Below are 12,958 nucleotides of genomic sequence, written 5' to 3'. Positions count from 1 at the left end.
CACTTAATGTAAGCAGGAAACAGAGAAGGAGATGTAGCAATACTGAGCTACAGGAGATACTGCAGAAGGAGCTTCTGTGAGACCCTGTAATCACCCTGCGAACTGCTCATGGGACAGATGCAGGCAAATTCCACCACACCTCCAAACTAAATGTATCCAAATCCAAAGTTACAGTAACACCAACCTCCCCCGACCAGACCCAGCAGCAGCAGTGCAGGTGTCAGCACGCCAGGCAGAGCCTTGGTTACACGAGCAGCAGCACCACGCATGCCTTGTGTCAGAGGACAGGAATTCTGCTCAACGTCCATAATAACGTTTCTACTTTCATTTGAATTTATACAGGCTCGGGCACTACTGAAAAAAAAAACTCAGCCGAAATAAGTTGAGTACTTCAGAAAACAAGCTGTTCTATCGTCACTCGGAGCCGCACCAGTAGCAGAGACCGTCACGTTGCACAACCCTTAGGGCTCGCCCTGCCACCCCGCGCTGATGGCAGCAGCGCGGCCGCACCTGCGCGGGGTGCGTGGGGCCGCTGCCAGCACCGCAAAAGGCTGTAGGGCACAGGCTGGAGCTCCGGCCCGATGCCGTCCATGCGACTAGCCCGGCACCGCCATGGCTAGCACCGTGCCACTCGCACGCCGGGTTAGCTCCCGGTAGGTAACGCAGGCCGGCTTCCGAGGGCTTCTAGAGCAAAGTCCTGACAACGCCGAACTGCACGCCTCCAGCAGAAAGCTGCGATGTTCTCAGGCGGTGACCCCAAGGATCCGGCGCTTCTCAATCCCTCCGCCCCCGGACTCGGTAGGGGAAGCAGCGCACGGCGCGGGACCTCGAGGCGCAGCGCCGCACGGCGGAGCGCCGCTCACGTGTGAGCGGACAGCGGCCAACTTGGGCAGGCACCGCGAAGTGGGGGAGAGGACGGAGGGAAAGGCTGGCAGCGCTACGGGAATGAGGAGTGGGAAAGAAGAAAGAAGGAAAAAAAAATAAAGGAAGACAAGGACGTCGCACCTTAAAGCCCAACCTGGGGGATCTTATGAGCACCGCACACAACGACTCGGCGGGCGCCTCTCCCTCCTTCCTTCCCTCCCTCCGTTCGCGATATGTCGGGACACGCGGCCCCTCGCAGCGCTCTCCGAGCACTTTCAAACTCGTCCCGGCAGCCCTCCCATCCCTCCTCACCTTTCCCGAGGACTCCGGGCTGGCGGCCGACCCCGAAGCCGCGGCCCCCTCGCCGCTGCTGGAGGCTGCGACCGGCGCTAGCGCTTCTCCGCGCTCCTTCCCCCGCGCTTCCGGTTCATGCCGGGGAGCCGCCGCCGCCCCCGCGCCGCCTGCCCGCGGCACCACCCCGCGCTGCGGGGAGCCAGCCCGCCGCCTGAGGGCGCGAGGAGGCGCTGCGGGCGCCGGCCCGAGGGGCGCGAACCCCCCCCCGGACCCTCACGCTGGCGGACGCGAACGCCTGCGAGAGGGGCCGGGGGGCTTCGCGCCCCTCGGGCCGGCGCAGGGCTGTGTTCCCAACGCACGCACAAAAGCCACAGTTGACCAGCGGGCTGTCCTGGGGCGTGCTGAGCAGTGAGAGGCAATGCAAAGAAGCATCAGAAGGGGCTATAAAGCAATATAGTTATTATGAATTACTGCCAAAATGCCGGGGTGATGGTAGCTCACAGTGAGAGGGTCTGGGGGAAAAGGAGGTAGCACTGACAGCACAACTCCAGCCTTCAGAAGATCACCTTAAGTCAGGCAGCAAAATGGCGGCACCTCTCTCACAGGGCATGCCGCATCCTCGCAGGGTGCATGGCCCTCATCCAAGCATTCTGCTGGCATTGCCATACACTGCTGTTACGGAAGAGTTTTTGCAACTTGAAAATAAGCTGTCATGTTCAGAGGAAGTGACTCAGAAGACTCAGGGGCAAGCTGGATCTTTCTGCTGAGGTAAACACATCACTCGGATGTGATGCTATGGCTTTGGTATCAGCATCGTGAAGGCTGTACAGCCCATCACTGCCCTGCGCCGTGCTTCCAGCTCTGCCAGCAGTGCCTGTGCTGCTGGGGAACCTCTGGCCCTTGGTATCCCTCATGGTATTCCTCATCCATGGTTACATCCCTGTGTTGACATGGCTTATAAAAATCAGCTGTGCTGCACAAACTGCACAATGAATCATGAAGAGGTGGGCAGCATCGCTGTGAATCACGCACATTAACTGTACATCCCTGAGATGTATGGTATCGAGGTGAATCATGGAAGAACTCCTTACTGTGAATTCAGTACAGTGATTTCATGAGCGTTAGAGGGTTTTCCCCCAGGCATGTTATTCTGCCACAGGGGAGAAGAGGCTGCCAAAAGTTAAACCAGTAGAACATAAGCTGGTTTTGCCTGGGCACCCACCTCGGGCATTTTCTGTCTGAGCTGTGCCTGTGCAGTACCAAAGGGTGGCTGTGTGCCTGAGCCAGTCTCCAGGCAAAGCCAAAGGTGAAGCTTTGTAGAGGAAAGCACAGGTACCAATGGCAAACAGCAAAAGGAAGCTCATCCTGTAAAGGAGGAGAGGTGCCACTCAGTCTCATTAATGCTGTGACTAAGGTGTTTATCCCTCAGTCTGAGACAATTGCCTATTAGTCAAATGGCTTCAAAATCTATTTAAATGTTTAATCGCTCAATCCATAGGTATCTGTTTCAGGCAGCAGTGTGCTTGCACTCAGAGGTCTCTTGCCTCAGGTATTTTGTCCATGGGGCCATGCAGAATTAGGATATATCATGTCTACCTTTAGGCCCTGGCTGTAGAAATAAATCAATTACTGCAGCAGAGCATGAGATAAACAATCATTCACAGTGGTGGCGAATATTTCCTGCTCCAGGAGTAGGAGAGCAGAGTCTGCGCCAAGGGCCGTGCAAATGAACCCAATCACACTTCCTCTGCTAGAGGACAGTGGATCACAAACAGGAGCCTAAGCCTATGCTGCGCTGCATGGGTATTGCCAAACCTACATGGTAAACTACCGTAAAACTTTTAATTACAATAACTAGGCTTTCAGTGTGTATCTTGGGTTTTGATTCTTTGTGCTTTCTGTTACTGAGTGTTCAGATATTTTCAAGCTTTTTTCCAGTACCTTAAGAACTGAAAAATGGACTAGAAAGGAAGAGAAATCTGGGCAGTCACATTTCTTGTACGGGTTCAACACCTCTAAAGCAGTGGGCAGCATGTGGCAGGGTGGCTTTTTCCTCTTTGTGAGGCAGAAAATTCAAACTGAGAAAATGTGAGTTATACTAACCTCAGTCTTCTTCAGTGTACGTGCAGAACACAGAAAAAGAAGAGACTTAACAGTAAACAAAAGTTATTGTAAAGCCATGACAACCATGTAAGAGAAGGGCAGCTCAAGCAACTTCTGACTAAATTTTAGTTTCATGTCAAATACTTCTTCACAACTCATTGCCACACTGGGCGTGCAGAGACGTCTCCCGCCTCCCAGCATGGAAAATTGAGCTTCATGCACGCATCTAGGCAGGTTGAGTCGCTCTGTGCCAAAAACTGTTTCCTATGCCCCGCCAGCGCCACTCCCACCAAGGCCCTGCCCAGCAGAGTGCTTCGAGGTGCCTGCTGAAATGGGCTGACAAGATCTTGGGACAAATAACATGGCTTTCTCCGGCTCAGTGCCTGCATGTGGGTCAGTGGGCAGTCCCACAGCTCTGTGCCAGCACGCAGGTGGAGGGCGATTGGAAGGGGGCACTGTGGAAGTGCTCTTCGAGTAGTGGCAGGGAGTTCTGCCAGCCTGAGGCTCTTGAAACTCGAGACACGGATCGTTTGGAGGACACCTGCTCTGTATTTTTCAGTTCTCCTTTAAGACCAGTTCAGAGTTCAGCTCAGTGCTCAGTGCTCCTCTGTTCCCAGTTCTGAGATTTCTCTGAAGTGCTATGTGTGTTTCTCAGGCTGCTATGGCTTAATGAGCTTTGAGCTCAAAAACGTTGGCCTGAAAACATGGGTTCATGCCTGGCTGAGATGCACTGCCTGCAGAGCTGTGCACACACTGCACTGGAAGCACAACCATGTGCTGGGATTGATCCTGCCGGCCTAAGCCGTGGTGGCAGTGAAGTGGTGGTGGCATGAAATGTCTGTGATTGGTACCATCATGTTTGTGCCAGGAACAGGCACACTAACGGCTTGCCTGCTCAGGGTGCCCTGCCACATCTCTGGTGCCAAACACAACCCACAGCTCTTTTTCATGATCAAAAGGTAGTTTGTGTGGTGCTTGCAGCCCACAGGAGCTCCATCCAGTCCTTCTCTTAGATGGAGTCAGAGAGCTCCATAGTGGAAAATTGAAGAGATTGACTTTAGCTTGGGCTTGAAGGCAGGTCTCCTTCCTGGAGCAAATGGCAGTTTGCCCACAGACACACCCCATGCCCATGCAACGAGCACTGTGCCTCCCATCTGCCTCAGCAGACTGGTCATTAGCTGTTGCTGCAGCACAGAGAATGGCAGAGCCTGCAGAAACCAGCACACACCTTGCTGTCTCACCTGGCTGCTGCTTTGTTCTGCAGTTGTTCTCTCATCTGGTTTTTGTGTCAGAGAAAAGTAAGGGATATGTGAAAGTGCCCATGGTATACATTTAACTTGAAATTATAAATATGCAATGATAGAGTACTAATTTTAAGTTAAAAATGACACTTAAAATGGTTACAAACATGATTCTAATACAGGCATTCCTGTGGTTGTGGAGGCCTGTATGTCTGAGTATTGCTAATGCTTCAGGGCTGGCTTCCATGAGCCGATGTTCTGTGCTCCGTGCACAATGGTTTTCAGAAGGGGCAGGTTGCAACTTGTACTCTGTCTTTCAGGCCAGCATGTGTGCAGTATGAGAGTACGTGGAATTTCCACAAAAATGTCAATATCATTAACAGTGAGATAAAAATGAGATGGCAAAGTATTATCAAGAAATACATTTCCTGATTGTTTTGTGAGAACGATTGATTCGGCTTTTACTGCCGCTACCATTTTCAGCTAATCATTGTACTTGGCTGTTATCCAACCATTAGGACTTCTCTCAGTTACTATTTCATTACATATTTTTAATTACATATATTGCTTGTACTCATTCTTATTATTAAATTTTGTGGTCCAGTAGATTTAATGTGTTGCTCTAATTTCTGCACATTTTTTTTTCTCTAAACTATAATGCAGTTTTCCATTGTTTTAAAGCTCTCCTAAATTCATTGCCGCTGTGCCCATTTCTGTTTTACAGCTCATGCTGCAGCAAGCTCCATGGGAGCAGCAGAGCCTCAATTTCCTCATGTTGCTTTCCAACGCTTGGTCACAGTGAGCCTGGGCAGAGGCAAGGACAGTTCTACCAGAAAGGACCACCAAAGGAAGATGGCAACACAGAAGGTTCAACAGCTGGTCAGCTTTCTTTGTTAACACTAATTAATATCCATAGTTAGTACACTAACTTACCTTTCTTGAAATGTAAAGGTAGTGATTGGAGTAATAGAACTGTGGAATCATTAAGGTTGGAAAAGACCACTAAGATCATCTAATACAACCATCAACCCATCACCACCACGCCCACTAAACCATGTCCCTCAAGCTTGAAAAGCTTGAAAGCTTTGGCCACCACTGACAGAAAGGTAATGCTCCTTTGTAAGAATATTTTACTATAAGCTTACATTTTTTGCTGCTTGTTTAATCTGGAGTTCATTAATTAGAAACAAATCCATACATTGCAGATCACATCTTTTTGTGGTTAGAGATGAAATAAGTCTAGAAAATGTCCATAACATTAGGCTGCCTCAGAAAAACACAATTTCTAGATAGATCTGTTTAGCTATACCATCTTGGTCCCTCTGCCTGTATTTCCAAGAAATGTGACCAAGTCTCCCCAAACATTAGCAAACTGAGCAACAGCAAGTTGTGACAGGAAGGGAAAAAAATCCATGCAAACCTCTAACTAGTTTCTGGAAGCTCTGCTAGCTACTCGGGAGCATCACAAAAGAATTGCATGCCAGACAGCTAGAACAGGAGAGACATTAGGGCAGGAACTTCAAATGGAAGGAAATGCTGGATTTCAAACAGATGCTCAGCAGCAACCTGCCAGTACTGCAGCCCTCAAGGGTCAGTCCTACAGAGAATGAGGACATCTAAAGAAAACCTGAGGCAACATCGGCTTTCTGTTCTCTGAGAACAGCCACAATGCTGCCCAGAGTACTCCTGCACGGAAATAACGTACACCTGCAAAAACCCACAAAGAGTCAGCAAATGCAGCGAGCAGATTCACTTGCTGGCTTATACAGCATCTGAAGAAAGAACTATTTAAAAACACAAGAGGTGGTGTTATAATGAGGAAACCATGGAGAGCAGGAAGCTTATGATTATTGACAGAAGTTGATTAAGAAATGGATTATTGTCTGGTAGAATGGTGGAGTATCTACTGTCACCACTAACCTATGTATCCTTATGTAAATTTCTTCTAATTGAAGTATTCATTTACAATCATTATTTTCATTGGTAATGTGCTTTATTTGCATTTGAAAGCAAAAAGAGGGAAAAAATGAAGCACAACTCGCTGACCCCTGCCATGTGATAAAGGCTAAGCTTTTTGTCCCTCTGACCCAAATGGATTAGGGCCAGGAAATAAAGGTCAGTCTCTACCAGTACCCCGTGTGTCACATTTTTGTAACATGGACTTTCCAAGAAAAATATTCCAATTTGCGTCAGTAATTATGTGTTCTGTATGTATTTTCATATCGTTTTCTGAGTTTATTTTGAATTTAAAAATTACCTTTGAGTGCCAAGCCTATTAAAATCCACCCTTTTGTGAAATATCCCCCAGCAGTTAAGTGTATGTTACAGATTTTATAGCTGTACATGCTTGCTTTTTTTTCACCCATTTGATTATAAGAATTTTCCTTTTTACAGTAGTCCCTTCATCACTTGAGCCATAAGCCACCGAGACCTGAAGACCATGGATGGATTACATTCCTTAGGATCTTGCAAGGTATTTCCTTAGTTAGAGAGGAGTATTTTCTTGCTAATACAGTGCTCAGAGCAGAAGAAATGTGAGTGAATCTTTCCTGCCGTGGCATGGCAAAGGTGGACTATGGCTTCTCACCACAGGGAGAAGCTAAAAATCAGGTTTTAGCCACAGTGTCAGGGAGCCCCTTGCCCAGCAGCATTTCAGCCTGAGTTGGTCAGGAATGGCCCTGCCGTACCTGGTGTATCCCTGGCCCTCCCCAGTCTCCCTCAGCGTGACTAAAGGCAGGAGAGGCAGCTGTGGCCGGTGGGACACGGGGCTGCACTGTGTGTTTGAGCTCTAGTTGAACACAGGCAACCAAAGAAGTTTCTGGCTTAGTGATTTTAAGGATAACTTTTTAATCTGGTCATTATTTTCTTTGATTGCTAATACATTGACCTCTGGTGACAGCTGCTTCTTGTGCCCGCTAAACTTTAATGCAGGATAAAGTAAAGAACATTATGATTATTTGAAAAGGTACAGTGTAATGCATTTCAGATTAACAGTGAAAGAAAGGCTATTCAAGTTAGAGCTTCACTTTGCTGTATCACTCTCTATGCTGCTTTCCTTATTATCAGTACAAAAAATGAAATGGGAATAGCACATCTTTTAATTTTCTTCCACTATTACCTCTTGATTTGCATTCAGAGCTCCCAGAAGAAATACTGCTGAATTCAGAAGTAGTCTATTTAAGCTGCATGGTGTTTAAAAATTGCTGGAAAAGGTTAAGGTGCTGTATATTATGCAGTTGACCTTACTAAGAAGCTACGTTAACAATTTAGACTTATAATTTTCTGCCGTTACATTTTGGTTGGGTTTTTTTTTTTTTTTTTTTTTTTTTTTAAAGCAATATTCATTATCTCTTTTGGAATCCCTGCAGCTTAAACCTTTTGATTTCTTTCTGACTTATTTTGTAAGATTTTTAAATTATATTTAAACTTCTCATACCTAAAAGATTGTTTTGCCACCGCGTATTTGAAAAGAGGGATTTTTTTTTGTCTGTGTCTTTGTATTCTGTCTGCTGAGGCCATGCACCTTCACAGCACTTTCCTTAGGAGGAAAAAATGCAAAATCCTCTAAGAGTCCTGCAAACACATCTGAACTCTTTTGTCTGGCAGTAACTTGTCTTTACAGTTGATCAGGTTAAAACAAAGTGTCTGGATCCTGCCTTTACCAAACTGCAATAGCCTTCTGGTACTCTGGGCTCAGTCTCCCTGGATTTAGCTTTTGTTCCATGGCTCTATATAGTGCTGACCAGCACCAGAGGTAAGCATGGAGAAAAACAATAAATCCTAACAAAGCTACAACAGGAGAATGTGCTGTGGAGGGGAGAGCACAATCTTGTAACTCTTTTGAATCTGTAGCCCTTAGTAGAGATGTTGATGCTCCATACTTACTGCCAAAACCTGTATCAGTTGTGGGATTCTGTTAGATGTTTTCCAAAATGCCCAAGGTGTTACTGTACAGACTCTGGAATCTGGAACCTCACTTGTCCCCCGAAAAAAGATCATGGATGCTGCCTCAGATCGCCTCTCATCTCAAAAGCGCTGCTGTGACTTTGCCAGAAGAAAACAGGGACAGGAGCTCTGGGCCATGAGCTGGCTTTAAGTCCTCTTGGGTCCCCAAGACCCTAAGGTGTAGTCCTTGTTTTGAACAGGTTTACATTTGTACAGTCTGAAGTGCTGACATGAGTACCTTCTCAAGCAGTATGGGATGGGGTGTGAAACCTCCAGGTCCCTTAAGGGCTGCAAGGGGAAAATGCAGACAGGCCAAATGTCTCCCCATTTTCAATGAGAATGCCCCACCAGATCATGCCTGGGCACTCCCATGCTCTGTGAGTTGGTACATGCCAAAATCAGGCCAAGCAGCATGCTGCAACTCACCCAGCATGGACCCAGCAGAGTTCTCCCACACAGGGAGTTGTGACTCGTGGCTGCAGGCGCAGGGTGAAGGTGATAGGGGCATTAATATTTCAATGTTTCTGGAGTTCCTGTTCATTCTTTGTGCTATTGTGACACTGAGGCTTCAGGCAGCAAAAGCAATGGATCAGCAGCTGCTTTCCAGTTGTAAAGTCAACAACAGGAATGAGAGGAGCCCCATACAGATCCTAGAGCCAGAAGGTAGCTTAATTCATTTAATCTCTAGGTATGCAGGCTGCGATCAGTGCCATAGCAACTATCTGAGCCACTCGAATGAGTTAGATGCACAGATATTTATGTTGTTATGCTGTTATTTATACAGTACCTCTTATTGGAAAATTTAAAAATGCCAGACACCAGTTTCATTGAGATAGGTAAACTGCATTTATTTGTTGATACAGAGGTGCCATAAAATCTCTGAATCACTGGGATGTATCTATGTGATAGAGACTGTTTGGCAACAAATAAGCAAGGCAGTTAGAGGTTCTAAGGAATAAAAGAATAAATAAAGGGGATAAAAACACATTAAATGGATGAAGAATCAGCCTTTGTGCTGAGCCAAGTTCAAACTTGGCAGCTTTATAGACCAGTTAACACGGTAATAAATGAAAGTCCAAACAATAGGAATAAATCTGGAACAAATAAAATCATGAACTCAGAAATGTTACGTATTGATTGTAAAGATAAAAACATCTTATGAATTAATTCTGTCCTGAAGTTTACTCTAATGCATGCTTTGCTTCTGGGAAGATTCTGCATCTGAAAAAGCTATACAAAGTATACTTATAGAGCAGTACAAAGGAAAATAAGAAATATTTATCACTTGAAATAACAAGACAGAAACTTGTCTCTATGGTTTTAGCTGGTTTTCCTCTGAATCATCTTGAACTTCTAGTCAGACAGCAAAGTTAAAATAAATTATGTCATCATGCTGCAGAATATTTCTTAACCGTGTAATTCTTTCCTTTGCAGAATGCAGGTACAGAACAGCTAGCAGCCTGGCATGTCAGTATTTCCCTGGTGATCCTCAGCTTTTGCAGACTTTGTTTTAACTAAAAGGTTGAAATTATTGTTTAGAGATTAAAAAATATAATCTTTATGTGTACACTGACAGTACAGCATCCTGGTCAACTCCAAGAAAAGCATACTCTACATCTGAGAGGTAGTCTGTATCAATCTCTGAAACTTAATTATGAGAAAATACCTGCAGCTTCTAATATCGGGCTTAATTGATTTTATGACATTCAACTTCCCTGAGCAGAGCCTGTGCGAATGCAATAGGAAAGACTTTGGCCATGTAAACATTATCATTTCCTTGGCATCTGCCAGGCCCCACATGTGCTTGCTCAGCAGTAGGACAGCCATCCCAGGAGCGTTCAGATGATCACTACAGATCCTGGTGGGAAAGGGGCCTGACCAGATCACTCTGTGGTTCTGGGTCCTCTGGAGGGCAGGAGCCAGGGGCCTCCCAGGTGCCACATCAGCCAAGGTCTTACTTGAGGTACAATCTTGTCTGAGGTCAGTAGGTTGGAGTGTTCACATTTGTGAGTGAGGATGACAACCTTCTGAGTTAAATAAAATTAAGAATTCATCATTTCTTCATTTAAACCTTTCCACTTAAATGGTTTCTGTCTTTATGTGGGAGTGTCAGGGCCCTTCTTAGCCTAAATGAGCTGGAGTTGAACTGCAGTGCTACAGCTCTGCCATGGCAGGGGTGCATCGCACTGGGTTTATGGTGGCCATCTCCACCAGTGTAGATGTGGGCTACGTGTAGTCTCAAGGCCCAGCAAGATACAAGTGAATTTACTGTAACTGCCAAGAAGCAGCACCAGGACTTACGCAGGAACAAAGCTGAATGTGCAAATAAGGCCAGTGACCAAACCTTTCCGGCAATGACGTTTAATAAGGTACTGAGTGTTATTTACAGAAAACACATCACACAATTCCTACACATGAGATGCACACAAAGTATAAAGACAAAAGCTGCACTTGAGAACATGCTAAACAAAATAAATAAAACAATTATTTTTGCACAATGGCTACTACATAAATAAATATTCTAGAACATAATGAATTAATATTTATTTACAGTCTGTTGAAAGTGCAAAACAATTGGATGAAAATTTAGATATTTGTAAATGCTTAAGACCAGAAAATACATGTTAGCCAGCCAGTATTAATCATAGCTGAAGGTTCTGATGTCCAGGAAACTATTCTCATGAAATCTGTTTGTGCATATTGTGCTCATTTTGAACCAGTCTTTTGCTACCTTTATGCTATTGATGATTTTGACAGCCTTACTAATTCATAGTGGAATTTTGTAAAAACCTGATAGTTTAAAAAAAGAAATAAAATGTAAACACAGATTAATCTAGTTATCGTTCAAAATATTTTCAGTCCTGTCAGTTTTCTGAAGTGGCCACACTGCTTGAAGTAATAGGCAGTGTGAATAACATTAGAATTTTTTTTTAGTATCTGCTGTATTTCAAAGGGAAATTTTTAAGTATTCCCTGAATGGAATTATACCTTGGACAATTCTCCCAAACCTCTGCTCTTTCATCAGATGCTTACATACATCTTGTATTGAGATCAACAGCAGCTGGGGAAGCAAAACTGTCAGTTCTTTCCTGACCTAGGCAAGAAATTATAAAACATATATTTTTCGTTAGAGAGAAAAACACTAGCTCCCTTAGAAGTGTTAGGAGCCTTATTTTTTTGTGCATTTTAAACTATTTTTCTTCTTCCCCTTTTTTAAAATTCATACAAAAATCATTTACTGCACTTTAAAGTGAGTTAATAGTACACAACATGGCCACCCTTAGAGCTACAGTGCATAAATTCTTTCTCAGCCGAAGTTCTCTGACAGGCAGTACATTGTGCGTTGCCTAAGACCTTACAATACGTTTTTGCTTATTTTTGTAGTGGCAGTGCAGTCGCAGAGAAAGTGAAGTTCTTAACAAGTGACCTTGACAGGATAAAAGATCATTTCTCATCATTGCCTCAAATGTTTATGCCCGACGCGGCTCCAGTCGGTGAGACATCTGTGATAAAGTTCTCTGGTTGTCAATCACATTTAATTGCCTCACATAGCTCCGAACATCCTGATGGTTCTTATTAGCTAGGGCTGCGTCAGGATCTAGTGAAAGAGAAATGATGTAGGATTGATACACTTAAATGAACAAATGCCTGAACAGAATGCATAACTCATTACAAGCTGTCACAGGAAGCACCAGATCCTGGTGAGTTAAAAAGAAAATATTTAGAAATCTCTCTCTTTGAAACCTTTCCTTCATATCTGATAGTCTTTCTGGTTACTGCCCCTACAAATTAACTTTTCCTCCCAGATATCTGTAGCTACATTTACTGGAATTGATGGCTTTGGTTACGGTTTTATACATCGCCTTACCTGTCAATAACTATAAATTCAATAACTAACTAGCATGATTTAAAGCTTCTTATTTGCTTTTGAACCAGCAGCGATCACACTGGTTCAAAAATATATAATAGATTTAAGCCTCCTTTCATGAAAAATTCCCATTTCTATCTCAGTATTAAATCTCTGTAATACTGTGTAACACAGTGCTTCACAGCTGTCCCATTCAAGACTCAAAGTTTACCACCTATTTACAGTATTTAGTATAACTGCATTGTAAGTACTCCTACAACAATTATGAAATACCACTAACTCCCAATTTGAGTATCTTCAGCCTCACAGTGGACAGCTTACAATTTAATGAAATGTGCGGTAGGTAACTTCACAAACTTCTCCAATAGAAAGATACTGACGCATCCGCTATACAAATACACGCCAAGCAAAGGACTTAGATACAGTACATCTAACTATTGACATTTTGTTATATCAAGTATAGTGAAAATCCATTTCAATTTCTCAATAACTCATATATGGAGGTCTCATAGTGGAATTTCCATAGTATATGGAAATTAAAAGACATATGGCCAGAAAAAGACTTGGGCTGGAAAAAAAGCTCCCTTGACAGTCAAGAGTCATGCCTTGATGCAGATAGAAAGAATAAAAATATATATTTTTA

At 44.4% G+C, this 12,958-nt stretch overlaps 2 protein-coding genes across 5 annotated transcripts in view; both read right to left on the bottom strand.

Annotated features, from left to right (window-relative positions):
• The window catches only part of MAP3K20 (mitogen-activated protein kinase kinase kinase 20), an 87,716-nt gene extending 86,404 nt beyond the window's left edge, over window positions 1–1,312 (bottom strand). The window contains exon 1 of the mRNA XM_048952481.1: window positions 1,177–1,312. The gene's annotated coding sequence lies outside the window, so the exon portion shown is untranslated. The remainder of the gene's footprint in view (window positions 1–1,176) is intronic.
• Window positions 1,313–9,298: 7,986 nt separating this feature from the next.
• The window catches only part of RAPGEF4 (Rap guanine nucleotide exchange factor 4), a 144,530-nt gene continuing 140,870 nt past the window's right edge, over window positions 9,299–12,958 (bottom strand). For all 4 annotated transcript variants that reach the window (XM_048952744.1, XM_048952745.1, XM_048952747.1 and 1 more), the window contains one exon: window positions 9,299–12,045. In XM_048952744.1, the coding sequence (XP_048808701.1) occupies window positions 11,918–12,045 (128 nt within the window). In that variant the 3' untranslated portion in view covers window positions 9,299–11,917. The remainder of the gene's footprint in view (window positions 12,046–12,958) is intronic.

Source organism: Lagopus muta, chromosome 8 (assembly GCF_023343835.1).
Source record: "Lagopus muta isolate bLagMut1 chromosome 8, bLagMut1 primary, whole genome shotgun sequence".
Taxonomy (NCBI): Eukaryota; Metazoa; Chordata; class Aves; order Galliformes; family Phasianidae; genus Lagopus; species Lagopus muta.
Note: the sequence above shows the minus strand (reverse complement) of the source record. Positions and strands in the feature narration are given on the sequence as shown.